General features: G+C 35.5%; 2 protein-coding genes across 6 annotated transcripts in view; one reads left to right on the plus strand and one right to left on the minus strand.

Moving 5' to 3' along the window:
* LOC113056236 (brain-specific angiogenesis inhibitor 1-associated protein 2-like protein 1) overlaps positions 1-15,613 on the minus strand; it is a 23,891-nt gene continuing 8,278 nt past the window's right edge. The window contains exons 5-13 of one of the 3 annotated variants that reach the window (XM_026222843.1): positions 11,857-11,928; positions 11,618-11,752; positions 5,903-6,055; positions 5,247-5,402; positions 4,811-5,046; positions 3,250-3,309; positions 2,977-3,133; positions 1,098-1,141; positions 1-1,001 (exon numbers count right to left, since the gene is read on the minus strand). In XM_026222843.1, coding sequence (XP_026078628.1) covers positions 929-1,001; positions 1,098-1,141; positions 2,977-3,133; positions 3,250-3,309; positions 4,811-5,046; positions 5,247-5,402; positions 5,903-6,055; positions 11,618-11,752; positions 11,857-11,928 — 1,086 coding nt within the window. In that variant the 3' untranslated portion in view covers positions 1-928. Of the gene's footprint in view, positions 1,002-1,097; positions 1,142-1,207; positions 1,410-2,976; positions 3,134-3,249; positions 3,310-4,810; positions 5,047-5,246; positions 5,403-5,902; positions 6,056-11,617; positions 11,753-11,856; positions 11,929-15,613 lie in introns of those variants that run through there. The other 2 variants (XM_026222844.1, XM_026222845.1) reach the window with 2 other exon arrangements.
* The window catches only part of tmem130 (transmembrane protein 130), a 24,353-nt gene continuing 14,072 nt past the window's right edge, over positions 5,333-15,613 (plus strand). For all 3 annotated transcript variants that reach the window (XM_026222846.1, XM_026222847.1, XM_026222848.1), the window contains exon 1: positions 5,333-5,451. The gene's annotated coding sequence lies outside the window, so the exon portion shown is untranslated. The remainder of the gene's footprint in view (positions 5,452-15,613) is intronic.

Consider the following 15,613-nt stretch of genomic DNA (forward strand, 5'->3'; position numbering starts at 1 on the left):
TAAACAGACATAAATCTTTATTTTGGAGTAATGTGGTATGAAAAGAAAAGGGGCAATGAATCAAACAAAATGAAAAAGGTATGAAAGAATACATGGTTTCCCCTACATGATAACATGTACACAAGCTAACAAGACTTCATGTATTTAGTTATGACCCAAATATTTCTCTTGCATAGTGAAGAATGCTCATGAGTTTGATCTGATGTCCAGCTAAAGCCAAATAAGCCAACATTCAACTGTGCCGTTAAAAATAACTTAATCACTACAACACCGCACTCATCTTTAACACGAGGAATAAACAATTAAACTAAGTGTCTTTACATGGTCCTCCTTTAAACATGAAAAAAGTGTTAAGGATAAGGAATACATCAGTGTTTTAAAACAATGAAACTATGATACTGTATATATATAAAAAAAGCCTAAATTTAATCCATACTAACCCAGAACACTTTGGCAACTGGCAAACCTCCCATTACTTCACTGGATTTTGAAATGAAATATGATCTGGTTATATGACATGTTTCTAAGCAGGGGCTGCAGTACTCCAATCTTAAAATATTTTTGATTTTAAAATATACATTTGTGGTTTACCTTTACAAGGCCTCAAACATGAGAGGACCAATATGGTCAGAAAATAGCTATCAAGAGCCTGTTTGGTGCTGTACATTCTCTTGGAAACTCAAGTGTATGAATCCAGTTACAATTTAAAATAATAATTTAATCAAAGTCTAAAATTCTTATAAATATTGCCTCCTGTAAATTTTAATCTGCTGGTTTTCATTTTCAGAAACTTTTAGGATTAAAATTGATGATGTAACAGAAAACCCTTTCATTCGGTTCCTCTGCCATATCTGCAATGCATCAATCAACACAGGCAAAACCTCTGAGACACCACTTCACATCAGGGCAGGGGCTGCATGCGGTCTCATCATATGTGGGGTGTAGATCTGTCATTTGTGACAGTGGGCCGTAATTTGACCGTGGCAAATGGATTCCCATTCCTAATGAGGAAAACAGGCATTGTGATAGTAGATTATGGGTTAAATGCTAGTGCACTTTAATAATACTGGTCATTAAATCTGTAGAAATATACTCACCCAAGGAATGGAGGCACTGAGTTACCATTTGGCAAAGATTTTGTCTGTTGCAAACACAAAAATAAGAATAAAAAGTGATCAGCATAAACTGTGCTTCCATTCCATTAGAATTTAACTTAAAGATTTTCCCCATCAGACTGGTTGGATAAGGATGTCAACACATGATTCTGTCACTCCATCTGCCTACTAAGTACCTGGAACAATCGCAGTGTCCTCTGACCTCATCATATGCGTCAAGAATCTTGATAATCTAGAAACGCTTGCTTTCGCTGTCGAAACGTTGAAAATCAAATCACTTTAGGAGACCATGAACTGTAAACAACAGTTTACCACAAGGTCTAGAGTTAGAATCTGACAAAGGCAGGCCTTATTTCATATTAAAGGAATAGATCCTTCAAAAATGAACATTCTGTCATTATTTACTCACTCGTGTCATTCCAGATCATTCCAAATTTTAACTAGTTTATACACACATATACTAACAAAACACACACTATAAAAGTGTTCCATGTGACTCCCGGCCGCTCTCCAGAAATACTGCTATACAAAGTCATAGCATGGTTAAGGAACAGAATGGAAGACAATTAAATAAGAGTTCTTGTGTTACAGAAATGTGCATGAAGATTTTGTATTTCACAGCACAAGGTCAAGGCATATACTGTAGGTTTGGAATGACGTGACGTTGAGAAAATAACAGAATTCCTATTTTTGGGTGAACTATCCCTTAAAATGTTCAACAAAGGACAGACTTTGGTCATCAGACCTGACACAACAGTCCACGTGTGTTTACCAGTCACCAGCCCACCGTCATATGATCACATTCAAGGTGAATTAGTTTTGCCCCGAGGCAGTACATGTGGCTTGAGGTCAATCGGGAGAGGGAGCCAGATACTCGGATTCAGTCTGATATCCGCTGATATAATAGAGCTCTATTTGTCTCCACTCAACTCTCCCTCACAATAAGAAATCTTGGTAGGTTTTTCAGATGTCTTTTTATTTTTCACAATGACAATGCAGAGCATTCATCTACCCCTCCCTAGGCCCCCCCGGCAAAGAACAAAGGTTACATTGCAGGTCTTATAATGTGTCCTTTTGTGGTTATTGTCACTTATATAAAGTCTTAATAGTTATACAAACACAGTTGTGTATATGAATCTCATGAAGGCTGCATTTACTTGTTATTTGTGACCCTGGACCACAAAACCAGTCTTAAGTGTGGATAAGTGTGAATAAATAATGCTTTCCATTTATGTATGGTTTATTAGGATCTGACAATATTTGGCCTAGATACAACTATTTGAAAATCTGGTATCTGAGGGTGCAATAAAATCTAAATACTGAGAAAATCGCCTTTAAATTTGTCCAAATGAATTCTTGCAATTCCATATTACTAAACAGAAATTACGTTTTAATATATTTATGGTAGGAAATTTACAAAATATCTTCATGGAACATGATTTTTCCTTAATATCCTAATGATTTTTGGCATAAAAGAAAAATCTATAATTTTTAGCCATTACAATGTTTTTTTGACTATTGATACAAATACACCCCAGCGACTTAAGACAGGTTTTGTGGTCCAGGGTCACATTTTCTTATCAATGTTGAAAACAGTTGTGTTGCTTAATATTTTTGCGGAAACGCATACATTTTTTGACAAATAGACTTTTCAAAAGAACAATATTTGTTCACACATGAAAGGAAAGGAAACCTGATCCGATCAGGGGACACCCTCCCGGAATACACTAATGACTTTACTTATCCTTTTGTGGTTGAAATGAGAGAAGAGGCACAGTCACTCCTCTCAGTCTCTCTTTAGAGAAATTGGCTGCTTTTCCATCTAAATTTGCACTCAGCGTCGCTGGCGCAGTGTGTTTACCGTGTTCTGTGGAGAGGGGGTGGAGGGCTTGATGGGTCTGTCCCTGGATGAGTCACTGTAGTAAGGCGGGGGCAGCGGCATGGGTTCCTTCTCCTCGTCTTCTTCTGGCTGCTCTGGAGCAGTCACACTCTGGCTGTGCAATGGGCTCTCAATTCTGCTGAATAAAATACATAAATTGATGTCATACTGTTTTGTTAATGGATGGACAAACATTGTTAGTTTCAGCAGAAATCCCATAATTTTCACTCAGATTCAAAGTAAAAACAGACTCACCTGTTTGCGATCACGGAGTCATTGTAAGCCCGGCAATAAGATGAGGGAAACCAGCCCCGTCTGTAGTTACAAACAAAAAATATCCATAATGTGCATTATGATTTTCGAATAAAATGGGCACCAGCTCAATTTCAATATGCATTAAAAGGTATTTTGATTCAACCACTGTTTGACTAATCAAAAACATCTGCATTGGCACAAATGTAAAGTGAAACGCCACGTAGTATGAAGAGTACATTTGGTTTTGGTTGCTTAGAAACCGTCCCAGGGCCAGCTGTGCATAACTTTAAACGGAGCTTCAAGAGTGCGTCGGTGCATTAAGATATTTTCACTTCTCAAAATAGCGGTGACAGCTTAATGGGTATTGAGGGAAAATCTTTGAAATGGCATAGCTGCTGATTAAAATATACAAAACAAATAAAACCACACAAAATCACAGACACTGATGCCTTCACTGCAGTACGGTCATTTGACCTCCTGTTTGTATGTTGTTATGGAGGAATGATTCAATCTAAATGTTAACAAAGAATATATGCACCTGTTTGCTTTAAAATTATGTAAATCACAAAATATGTGATTCTCAAAAGTGTACAGAAAAATGTGACTTTTTCTATTATATTATATGATATTTTGATTGAAAAAACATTTAAAACCACTAAAAGCAGAAAATTCAATTCATATGAAGTTTTATGCTAGTACTGAAAATCAGCTTAGCTGACTCTTGTGTGAGCTGAACCCCTGTAAACTGAACCCCTTTTTTATGACTTAAATAGGCAGGGATTTTATTCTATGCTGTTGATTGGATTTTGAGAGAAGTCTGTCGTGAAGATCTTTCATTGAAAGTATTTATCAACATTTTCATTCACTCAGCAGCGTGTTTGTTTTCTCTCCCTCTAACATGCCTGACATGTTGAATATGTCTCACCAAAGTTTGCAAATTAGGAAAGTAAATCTAATGAAAAGAAGCATGAAAGGCTCAGGAAAGCTGATGTTGCTAACATTCAAGTCAAAGGGCAGCATGGACAGATAATATATGATGATGCAGTGTCCTCAATGTCCCTCATGTTGATCCAAGCCTCTAAGACTCACTTTCTTCCGCAGAACACAAAAGATGAAATTTAGAAGAATGTTTCAACTGTTTTTGTCCATATAAATCAATGGGGTCCAAAAAAACTGAAATGCAATTACTTTCAGTGTATTTACAAAGCTACATTAAAGTCATTATTATGTTTTGAATATGGATATTTTCCTTACAAAAACACTTCGATTTGCTACAGGAAGACTTTGTGACCCCCCGGGGCTGTGTGAGACACTTTTTGTTATGGATGGGCACTTTTTATTTCACTTCTTTTGGACTGATGCACTACAACAGTGTCCTTAAACCGTTCGAAAGATCAAAGACACTTTTTTTATATAACTCCAACTGGATTCGTCTGAAAGAAGAAATTCATATACACCTAGGATGCCTTGAGAGTGAATAATTTATGGGCTAATTTCAATTTTTGGTGAACTAACCCTTTAAGGATGAAAAACTAGCAGTTATATTTGATGGTTCACTTACTGTCCAGTATGTTCTAGTTCTCCGTACAGCCATCCATCCCGCTCCACTTGGATAAGCAGTGTAATGATGTCTCCATCTTCAAAGCTCAGCAGGGTCTCATTATTCCCTGCTGTATGGGGGAAGATTGTTTGCACCCTGGTCTTCTTCACCGCATCCATGCCACTGGACACAGATGCAGACCTTGTGTGGGCTTTGAGTGAAGGGGCCGGTGATGGAACAATAAAACGGGAATTGGTCTGAGGAGAAGAAAAAAAAATTCAGAGACCTTAAAATTGGTGTTTCTTTTTTCAATCCAAAGTGAACAAATGCACTTAGCTTATCTTAGCTTGATGTTCTGGTTAAACAAGTGAATTTCACGTGGCTCTCAAACAAAAAATTAGCATTTACACATACTCATATGTTAATGGTGATGCGTTCTCTTCTGTGTGAGACTAACCCTGTCACTGTGCTCCAACGTAGGCGAGGACTCTGGTACGACTGACATTGGAGCCCGCAGACCCTCAATCATGAAGATCACTGTGTCGGGCACCCTGGTGGCATCGGTACACTTATCTTGCCAGCTAGGCAGTTTGACGGTCAGCATTTCCTTGGCCTGTGGGGGAAAGAGCAAAAACAGCTCAAAGGAAGAAAGGCAAAACAAGGTACACTACCATTAAAATGGACAATATTATTATTATTTTTTTTTTTAGGAAATAAATTAATACTTTTATTCAGTAAGGATGCATTAAATTCAAAAATCTAAATAAAAAATTACAGTTTAAGTAAAAGTAATGTTTAAATACCAAATAAATGTTGTTTTGAACTTTCTATTAATCAAATAATACAGGGGTTCTCACTGAGATTTTTATATTAAAATAGTTATTTTCGATTTCAATTATTTTCAATTGATCAAATAAATGCAGTCATGGTGAGCAAAAGAGACTTCTTTCAAATACATTCAGAAATCGTATCTAGCCCAATACTGTTCAACAGTATTAAACATCAGCAGTATTGTACTTGTACCACTACGTCTGATTTCTTGTAGATCCCACGTCTGATACCATTAACTGGAAGATTAGTGAGTTTAATATTTATTGAATATGAAAGGGTCACCTTGTCATGGAAGGCTGTTAGCTGATCGGTGAAGGCACAGTGTTTGTCCACCAGGAAGCAAAACCTCCTTTTCTCTTCCAGCAGAGCTTCCTTACATCCTTCTGCAATAAACCTCTGCATCTCTGTCTGCCGGGATAAGATGGTCTCCATACACTAAAGATGATAATGATCATAAGATATGTTATCACGTGACACTCAGTTTCAGCTAGAAAGGGGCAGATTTATTCTTGATTTCTTGCTTGAAATACACCTTTCAGGGACAGACTCCATTGGGAAACACAAACAAAACATCCCATTCAACAAAATGAGACATAAATTCACCTTATGCTAATGCAGTAATTTTCTGGTAAGTCTTTTTCCAGACTGAGTATTCATTGCTTTTATAGAACAGTTGACCTGTGAAAATGACACCAGAAACAGAGCTCTGTTCTTCTTTACAGGATTCCCCTCGCTATTATAGTTCTGTGCAAGTTGTCATAGTGACGGTGAACATTGCTTGTTTCCTTGGAGTTGTTTTCAGAATAATCATTTTAATTTTTTTAATATGCAGATCATGCCTTGGCACAAGTATTGTCTCTCAGTAGCTTTTATGACAGCAGTGCATTAAGAACATTTGATATGATTTCATGGCTATATGAAATTTTTATTTGGTGGATTTTGTCAGTGACGTGACCTGACATGTTTTTGGATGATATTTCAGTCCATTTCATAAACCCAAAATATAGATCTTTTCATGAGGGAAAACAAGTTTTCATATATGTCCTTCATTTGCCCCCCCACCCAAAATGCTTTTGGGCTTTTCTGCCTTCATTTTACAAGAGACAGTAAAAAGGACAAACAGGAAATCGTGGAAAAAGAGAGAGGGCAGCTGGACTGGGAAAGCACCTCAATCCGGGGCTCAAATTCAATTTGTCTTAAAAAGAAACCACACCATATGTCAGAAACACTTTTCCAACGGTGTATTTTATAGTAATGGGATGCTATCGTCGTCAATCGGCATCTCGTGAAGCACTTTAACACTGCGGTTGGACTATATGAAAATGTTTTCAGACAATGTTTGGCTTTGTATGGCTGGGAGACTTGAACTGGGAATGGTTAACGAAATCTTCAAAGTCTTTTAAGGATACAAGCAATTACATTTGTTGCAGTTGATAAATTTTCCAACACCGTTGAATTTAAAACATATGGAAAAGTCTACATTGCTCTAGGTTATACCTACAAATTCTCCACAGAAGTATTTCCTAATTTGGAATATTTATTGATGTTATTGATCACTGCACAGTTTCATGTATACGAAATTGTAAACTTCCTAAACTTCCCATGTCTACATTTATTTCCAGAAGAAATTCTAACATTTTTAATGAGCAAGCAAAAAAAGTTTTTTATGCATGTGATATGGCAGATGAGTTGAGCTGGCATGGAATTATTATTTTTATTTAGCTTTGATAAATAAACATGCACCTATAAGAAGATTTTGAGTTGGTGGTAAAGATAATTTGTGGTTTAATACATCCGCCTCTTCTTTCATTAGAGAAAAGAATTTTGCTTGTGCCAAGGCTATAAAAACTAATAGCATTAGTGATTGGGAACAATATAGTATATTAAGGAATACATTTAATACAATAATAAAAAATGAAAAAAGTGAGTATTATCTTAAAATTATAAATAGGAAAATTTAATGATCCTAGTTGTATATCCTAGTTGATTTCGAAGTTATTAAAATCATTAACTGGGTCTATGTCGGCCCCAGTAGCTCCTGATTTACAAAAGGTAAATAATAATGAAGAAATTAAGGGTAAGCAAAATATAGCAGATGCATTTAATATACATTTTACTAATGTTAGTTCAATCACTCTGTTGATTGTAAAGACATCTCTACAAGTTATAAGAAACATTTTTAACTTTTTACCCATTTCCCTGTCTCAGGTTCATAAAGTCTTGATAAGCCTTGATTGTAAAAATTGCTGGCTTTTTACTATAAAATAGAGCCCTAGTTAAAAAAAAAAAACATCTTTGCAGACATAATAGTGAGACCAATTACTTCTATTTTTAATTTAAGTTTAAGCAGTGGCTTGAGAAGTTACTGAAGGGCAGAGATTCCACGGTGTTGGATAATTATCGGCAGTCAAACCGACAGTTAACAGTTTAAGTACTATTTTTCAGTTAAAGGAGGGGTGAAATGCTATTTCATTCATACTGAGTTTTTTTACACTGTTAAAGAGTTGGATTCCCATACTAAACATGGACAAAGTTTCAAAAATTAAGTTGTACGTTTGAAGGAGTATTTTTGTTCCCAAAATACTCCTTCCGGTTTGTCACAAGTTTCGGAAAGTTTTTTTCGAGTATGGCTCTGTGTGACGTTAGATGGAGCGGAATTTCCTTATATGGGTCCTAGGTCACGTCTGCCGGAAGAGCGCGTGCTCCCGTATAGCAGAGCAATGAGAGGCTGAGCACAGACAATCACTGATCAGAGCGAGAGCGTCGCGAAATGTCACAAAAGGAGTGTGTTTTTGGTTGCCAGGGCAAGACAACCCTGCACAGATTACCAAAGAAAAAACTGCATTAAGGGACCAGTGGATGGAGTTTATTTTTACAGAGCATCAACGGAGTTGTGCAAGTGTTTGTTCCCTGCATTTCGAAGATGCTTGTTTTACAAACAAGGCCCAGTTTGACGACGGATTTGCACATCGTTTATTTCTTAAGGATGATGCAATCCCAAGGAAAAAGGGTCACGATCGTGTGTTGTAACCGCAGGCGGTGAGTAAAACTGCTTCAAATATCTCTGCCTCCTTGTTAGTGCGTCCCCTCCCATGCCGGAGACCTGGGTTCGAGCCCCGCTCGGAGCGAGTCGTTGCTGCTGCTGCTCTCGTTCAGTTTCAGCCTCGGGATCTGATTCTGGATCATAAATAAACGGCTGAATCTGACTGTAAGCCATGGTTTGTTTTGGATGATGGTTTTTCCCTCACGGTAATGTCACAGCTTCCAAGCGCTCTCAACGCAAAAGCCTACTGGCGCTCGTGATTCTTTAGCTCCGCCCACACGTCACGCCTCCAGCTGGTCGTGTTTTTCCGGGAAAAATCGGTACAGACTATCTTTCTCTTATCAATATAATAAAACTAAAGACTTTTTGGAGTTATGAAGGATGCAGTACTACTCTATAGGTACTCAAGATTAACAGGATATTGAGTGAAAACGAGCATTTCACCCCCCCCTTTAATAATATTTTATATCAAACTAAATCAGGTTTTAGACAAGGACATAGCACTGCTGCAATGTCAGTCACTAATCACATCATCAATACATTAGATGATAAAAAAAAAAAAAAATGATTGCTGCAATCTGTTGATTTATTGAGAGCATTTGATTCTGTAAATCGTGATCTTCTGTTGCAAAGGCTTAATGCATTTGTCCACAGATTTTTATGTTTCTGCTCTTCTAATAGTCAAGACAGGTGATCCTCAAGGATACATTTTGGGGCCAATTTTATTTCTATTTATATAAAAGAATTTGGTAAAGGTGTTGTGCCAGCAAATGTACACTTTTATGCAGATGATACCATTATCTCCACTACGGCTCCATCTTTAAAAGTAGCAATGGATTCTTTACAGAATGCTGTTAATTTTTTTTCAGGTTTCGCTTGGCAAATAAAAATTTGTGATGAATGCTAAAAAAAGTAGAGTATCGTTTAATAATTTTATGATTAAAAGTCTAAATGGTACACAGCTTGAAAGGGTTGTTATAAGTACCTTGGTATCTGGCTCGATGATAAGCTAACTTATAGCTCTCATATTGATAGCCCTTCAATGAAATTGAGACCAATGTTAGGTTTTTATTTCCGTTTAAAAAAATTGTTTCCTTTGTTGCTCGAAAACGTTTATTAGAAAGTACTTTTTAATCAGTATTGGACCATGGTGATATAATTTATATGCATGCACATTTGAATGCTTTGAAAAAACTGGATGTAGTTTATCATGCTGATTTATGATTTATTTCTGGTACAAGTGTCCGTACACTACTGTAATTTATATGAAATGACAAAATGGATTTCATTGTGCTCAAGGTGGAAATACCATATGTTAATTTTTATTTTAAAAGCTTTGGTGGGTAAACTACCACTATACATCTAGTTTGTTGATATTCTGATATTAACTTTTATTATTAACTTTTACTTGTACGATTTTCATACAGAGATTTTGTATGCTCTATGTATGGAACAAGCTTCAAGGTACACGACATATGGAATTTGTACCATCTTTCGCTTTAAAAAAAAAAAATTTTAAGTCTGTTTTTATAGAACAGTGTACACGTTTAAATAACTGATTAGGATTTTTATTTTTTATTTTTTTAGAAAACTTGTGTTTTGTGTTTGTTTATCGTGTGGTGATATGTATTTATTTTCTCATTTTTGTCCTTGCTGCCTATCTTGACAAGGACTCACTGGTAGAAGGGATATTGCTAATGTTAAATAAGTAAATAAATGTTAAGTAAATAAAACTTGCCAACATGGCTATGGCTTCAATCCAAAATTATTTTAAGTTTGATACTGTGCTTACATGGGCAATTTTAAGAATTGTATTTTCATTTCAGACTCATTGTGATTTGCAAAGCAAACACAAATAACACAATGACTGAAAAGCATTTTATTGTGAATGTTTGGTTCAGTGAAAACAATTTACACAATTGTGGGTGATGCTTTGTTAAACTAAGCAATATTGGTCAAAAAAAAAGACTGAAATAAACTTGGAAGCAAATGCATTACATAAAAAGGTTTCCACTGCAAGCTATTCAAATAGAAAACAATGTGCCTTTGAAAGGAGGAACAAAATGATGACTGGTGAGCTATTAAACCTCACTATTAAAATCTCCTGCAATAGATTCATGATCCTGATATTGAGCCAGAAACTAAATTGAAAAGCGCTGTTCCCATTTGTCTTGTAGAGCTACCCCTTTGTGATGGCTTCCCTTGAGATTAGCTTTTAGAATAGCAGGTTTGGATTTCTGAGTAATATAATGTCATGAATATTACTTGCAAAAAAGGTCCTAGTTATGCCCTACAAAATAAATTACAGACCGTCACACCTCAAACATAAATGTTGAAGTGACTTTTTTTGGTGAACATATTTCTTTAAAGTTTTTCAAACATCTAATTATCTCACAGCATAATGCTTAATTAAATTATCATAACTGGATCTATAATTTTATAGATCATTCATCCCAGACTTCTCTGTGGAGATTCATCTGCCTTTATTTTTGAGTGCAACACCCACATCTCAAAATCCAACCAATAGCCAATACATAGAACAATATCCCTACCTACTTAAATCCTATCCCTTTTTTTTTTTTGATAATCCATTACACTCAGATATAGGTCACAATATTAAAGAAAAGATCTGTCGCTACTTCCATTTCATCGCTACTTTAAACAACCTGTTAACAACTACTGTAAGTGCAAACAAACCCATTAAAATTCATGACAGAAGTATGACTGTCAATTATGTTGAGAAAATGTGTATGACCGTTACAGTGAAGTTCAACTAAAAGCCCAGAGGAAATTACAGTAGGAAACAGTGGCTCAAAAATGTGTCTTTTTTCCCTGCTAATTGCTAACTTTTTCCAAAATGTAGGACTACAAACTGAACAGTTCTCTTATGTATTCGCTTAAATGAGCCGACAGAAAAGATTTCCACAGACAGATATCATATTTCAAACCCTCACCTCATTTTCTTTGATCCCATACTTAGACGAATGCTTCCCTTGACTTTTCCTGCGCAGCTTCTTCAGGTCAGCCTGTGATTTGTCCAAGAAGTCTTGCTTCAATTTGTGTTCTGACTGGTATCTTTTGAAAGTGGCCTAGAGGAATTGTAATACCATACCAGTGAGATGCCCCTGCTTGCAGAGGTTAGGCAATAGGACGTGTTGCTTGATAGATGAAGAGAAAAACATGCAATACTTACATTCATGTACTTGATATCCATATCAGTTTTCCTTTCCAGTTCAGTGATGAGCTCTTTGTGGAACCTCTTGAACTGTAGCAACAATGGTAATGAAGATAAATCACCACAGAGCGATACAAATCAATCAACAGTGAAATTGCATGAAGTCACTCACTAATTCTACAACAACGATAACATGATAAATACCATGCATTTAGGTATTCAGATAATTTATCAGATTTGTTTATTTGTTTATTTAAAAGATGATCTGAATACCTAAGATCATCTGATAAAAAATGGTTTTGGAAGGAAGCAATGCTCTGTAAGTAGGGCTGTGTGATATTTCAAAAAAAATTTAATCAAAATCTTTTACAGAACGTTTGAACGATTCTCGATTTTTAAGAGTCAACTAGTCAAATTGAAAATGAAACTACAACATGATTCAGGTAACTTTTTCTTTATTATCCCTCTAATTAAAATACATTTATATTTCAAACAAATCACTTGTTAAATATCTTTGCAAAAAAGATGCTTGAACTCCAAAACATCTTTTACAACTTTTCTTATACATATTATATGTTCAAAAATAATACCAGGAAAATGCTTTAAAAAAATTTGATATCAAGCGTCAAGGTTATTAAAAATCTAAATTACTGAAGGTAAAACACCAGTAGATTATTTTTAACTATAAATGTTCTCTAAAAACAATTAACAGCAGCTTTCAGCCTGTCACCATGATGCAAACATGAAATTTCATGAAAAATGATTGCCTTTTATATTTTTAGTACCGCAATCATTAAGCTACTGAACATACACTCACCTAAAGGATTATTAGGAACACCATACTAAGACTGTGTTTGACCCCCTTTCGCCCTCAGAACTGCCTTAATTCTACATGGCATTGATTCAACAAAGTGCTGAAAGCATGCTTTAGAAATGTTGGCCCATATTGATAGGATAGCATCTTACAGTTGATGGAGATTTGTGGGATGCACGTCCAGGGCACGAAGCTCCCGTTCCACCACATCAGAGGATGGGTACACTGTAGTCATAAAGGGAAATTGTAGCCTCTTTTTCCTATTTGTAGTGGAGATGAGTGGTACCCGGTGGGGTCTTCTGCTGTTGTAGCCCATCCGCCTCAAGTTTGTGCATGTTGTGGCTCCACAAAAGCTTTGCTGCATACCTCGGTTGTAACTACTAAGTGATGTGGACTTGACAAATGATTTCTCTGTCATTATTATTAAATATGAGGTTCAAAAAGGCAGAAGGTAAGAGTCCTTAGCCATCTTCAAGAATCGGCTTAAAACCCATCTCTTCCATCTTTATTTGACCCTCTAACTTCAACACTCACTATTATAACTCTAATCTTGATAAATAAATAAAAATCTTTTTGTATTCTATTTTCTTTTCATTTATTAAACATAGATAATTGCATTAATGAGAAACTGAACAGTTGTTCCTAATAATCCTTTAGGTGAATGTATGTATACTCCAACTTTCAACCTTTTGGGGTCAGTAAGATTTTTTTTTTTTTTGAAAATATTTGCTTTTGCTCACCAAGTGATTGCATTTATTATGATAATGCATTTATTATAAAGAAATACAGTATAAATGGTACTACTGCAAAATGCAAATTTAATATATTTAAAATAACAGTATTCTATTTTAATGGGGTCATGAGAAATCTTTTGACATGAAAGAGATCATTTTACTATAAACATATCCTGTAAGTTTCAAAACTCAAAACTTCCTCATTGGTCCAAAAACAGCTTTTATTGAAACCAAGCAACACCTACTAGATCAACACCTACTTCTAAATCACTGCATCTTTGGCCCCACCCACTGGCACATTAGTGAGATTAGGAGGAGAGAACAGAGCAACAGGATCACTGAACTAAAAAATAACATTACTTTTCAACGGATCCTAATGTTAGTGCATTTCACTATGGATTCTTTGGTAAATCAGACTTTTACTGGTAAATATGGACCTGACAGTAATGCCCCAACAGTGTAACTGTGCTAATTCTAAAACCTAATCTGTGATATTTGATATGTAATGATACATGTAAAGTTGAGGCAGTTCTTGGTCTCAAAGTCATGTGTGTGTAAATCAGTTTGTTAATGATAAAAGTATTTGCGAGAGTGGAAAAATTACTATGACATCGCTGCTTTTGAACACTCAATAGACATGTCTTTCATTGGCTACAATTCTCATCTCATGAGCAAGTACATCATGAATTCATCTTCCAAACCGTGTTTTGTCTTATTACGAATCACTACGGTAAATTTATAAGAAGTGCTTATATTTGGACTATTGTAGCCTGGTCGAGTAATCACTGCTGTGGAGTAACACATACCAGCATGAATCGCCATAGACATAAACTTAGAGAAGTAGCTCTAGTTAGAATGTTCTTCCGCGGGATGCATGCGTTTTTGTTTATTAACCGCAAGAGTGCCAAAAGATACACAGTGCTGCTTTAAATAAAAGGGCTAAAATCAGTGTAGAATGTAGCCTTTATTTCTTTATTTTTTATTTTTTTTTAATGTAAAAATCTAAACATTTATTTGAAATAGATTTTTTTATAACAATGCCATAAGTAACTTTACTGTCACTTTTAACCAATTTATTGCATCCATTGATAAAAGTATTAATTTCTTTTTTTAATCTTACTGACCGCAGACTTTTGTTAGTGTGCAGATAGCATACAGAAGACAAAATAACACTAAATACTACAAATAATAATAATTCTGAAATTAAGGAAATTATCTTGTTCAAATATCACAAAAGGCTCCAAGATGTTACTATTGCTTGAAAAGTTAACATATTATATAGGGATGTAACGATTTACTTCACTTACGATTCGATTCGATTCACTATACCGATTTCACAATTAGATTTTCTCATGATTTTTTCTAAACAAAATGAGATGTAAGACAAATTATAAATGAAAAGATGTCCTTTTATTATTGCTTGGACAAAATGCAAACCATAAATCTAATCAAATAAGACAAAAAAAAAAAAAAAAAACTTCATAAAAAAGGCTACCTGTGAACCTTCCATTTAAAATTAGCAGCACTGCATTTGAATCACAATCCATGCAAGATGCTGAATGAGTGAGTTAAAAAAAAATCTAAATTAGATTGCATAATTTGACATTTTAAAACAAAAACAATGTTCTGACTTTAGTTTTTTGAAACTATACTACATAAAACATTTGCACGAAACAGAGCAGAAAGCTCGGAATGAGACGCAGATTCAGTTATCATTTACACTACTCCAGCGTTTTCCACGTTCGAAAACGGAGACTTTTAAAAATGCTGCTGACCCAGTTTTAATTAGAAAACTCCGGAGTTGTGTTTCAGTGTAAATGGAAAAAAAATTAAGACTTTCGAAAAATGATGCCGTGGCTACCCAAATGATCTCCGCGTATCCTTGATGACTGCGTAACCATATCTTGAACAGTAATCATGCTCATTTTTGAACCTGCCAGTGACTAGCAACCGTCTTCTCGTTTACACTTTTATGCGCATACCCAATGCATTAATGGTCATGTGACATGCGTTTTTTTTTGCTATGTAGTGTAGACTGAGATCGTTTCTGAAACACATCTCAAACGACAGTGTAATCGTGGATCATTTATTTATATCGAAAATGCACTCTGACAGCAGGAGGTGCTTATGGAACAGCATTGTTTCCTTGGTTACCGCTGTAAACAAAAGCAGCACAGTGCTAATGAAAACTGCTTTAAAGCTGCAGTCCGTAACTTCTGGCACTCTA

The sequence above is a fragment of the Carassius auratus genome, chromosome 37 (genome assembly GCF_003368295.1).
Source record: "Carassius auratus strain Wakin chromosome 37, ASM336829v1, whole genome shotgun sequence".
Classification (NCBI taxonomy): Eukaryota; Metazoa; Chordata; class Actinopteri; order Cypriniformes; family Cyprinidae; genus Carassius; species Carassius auratus.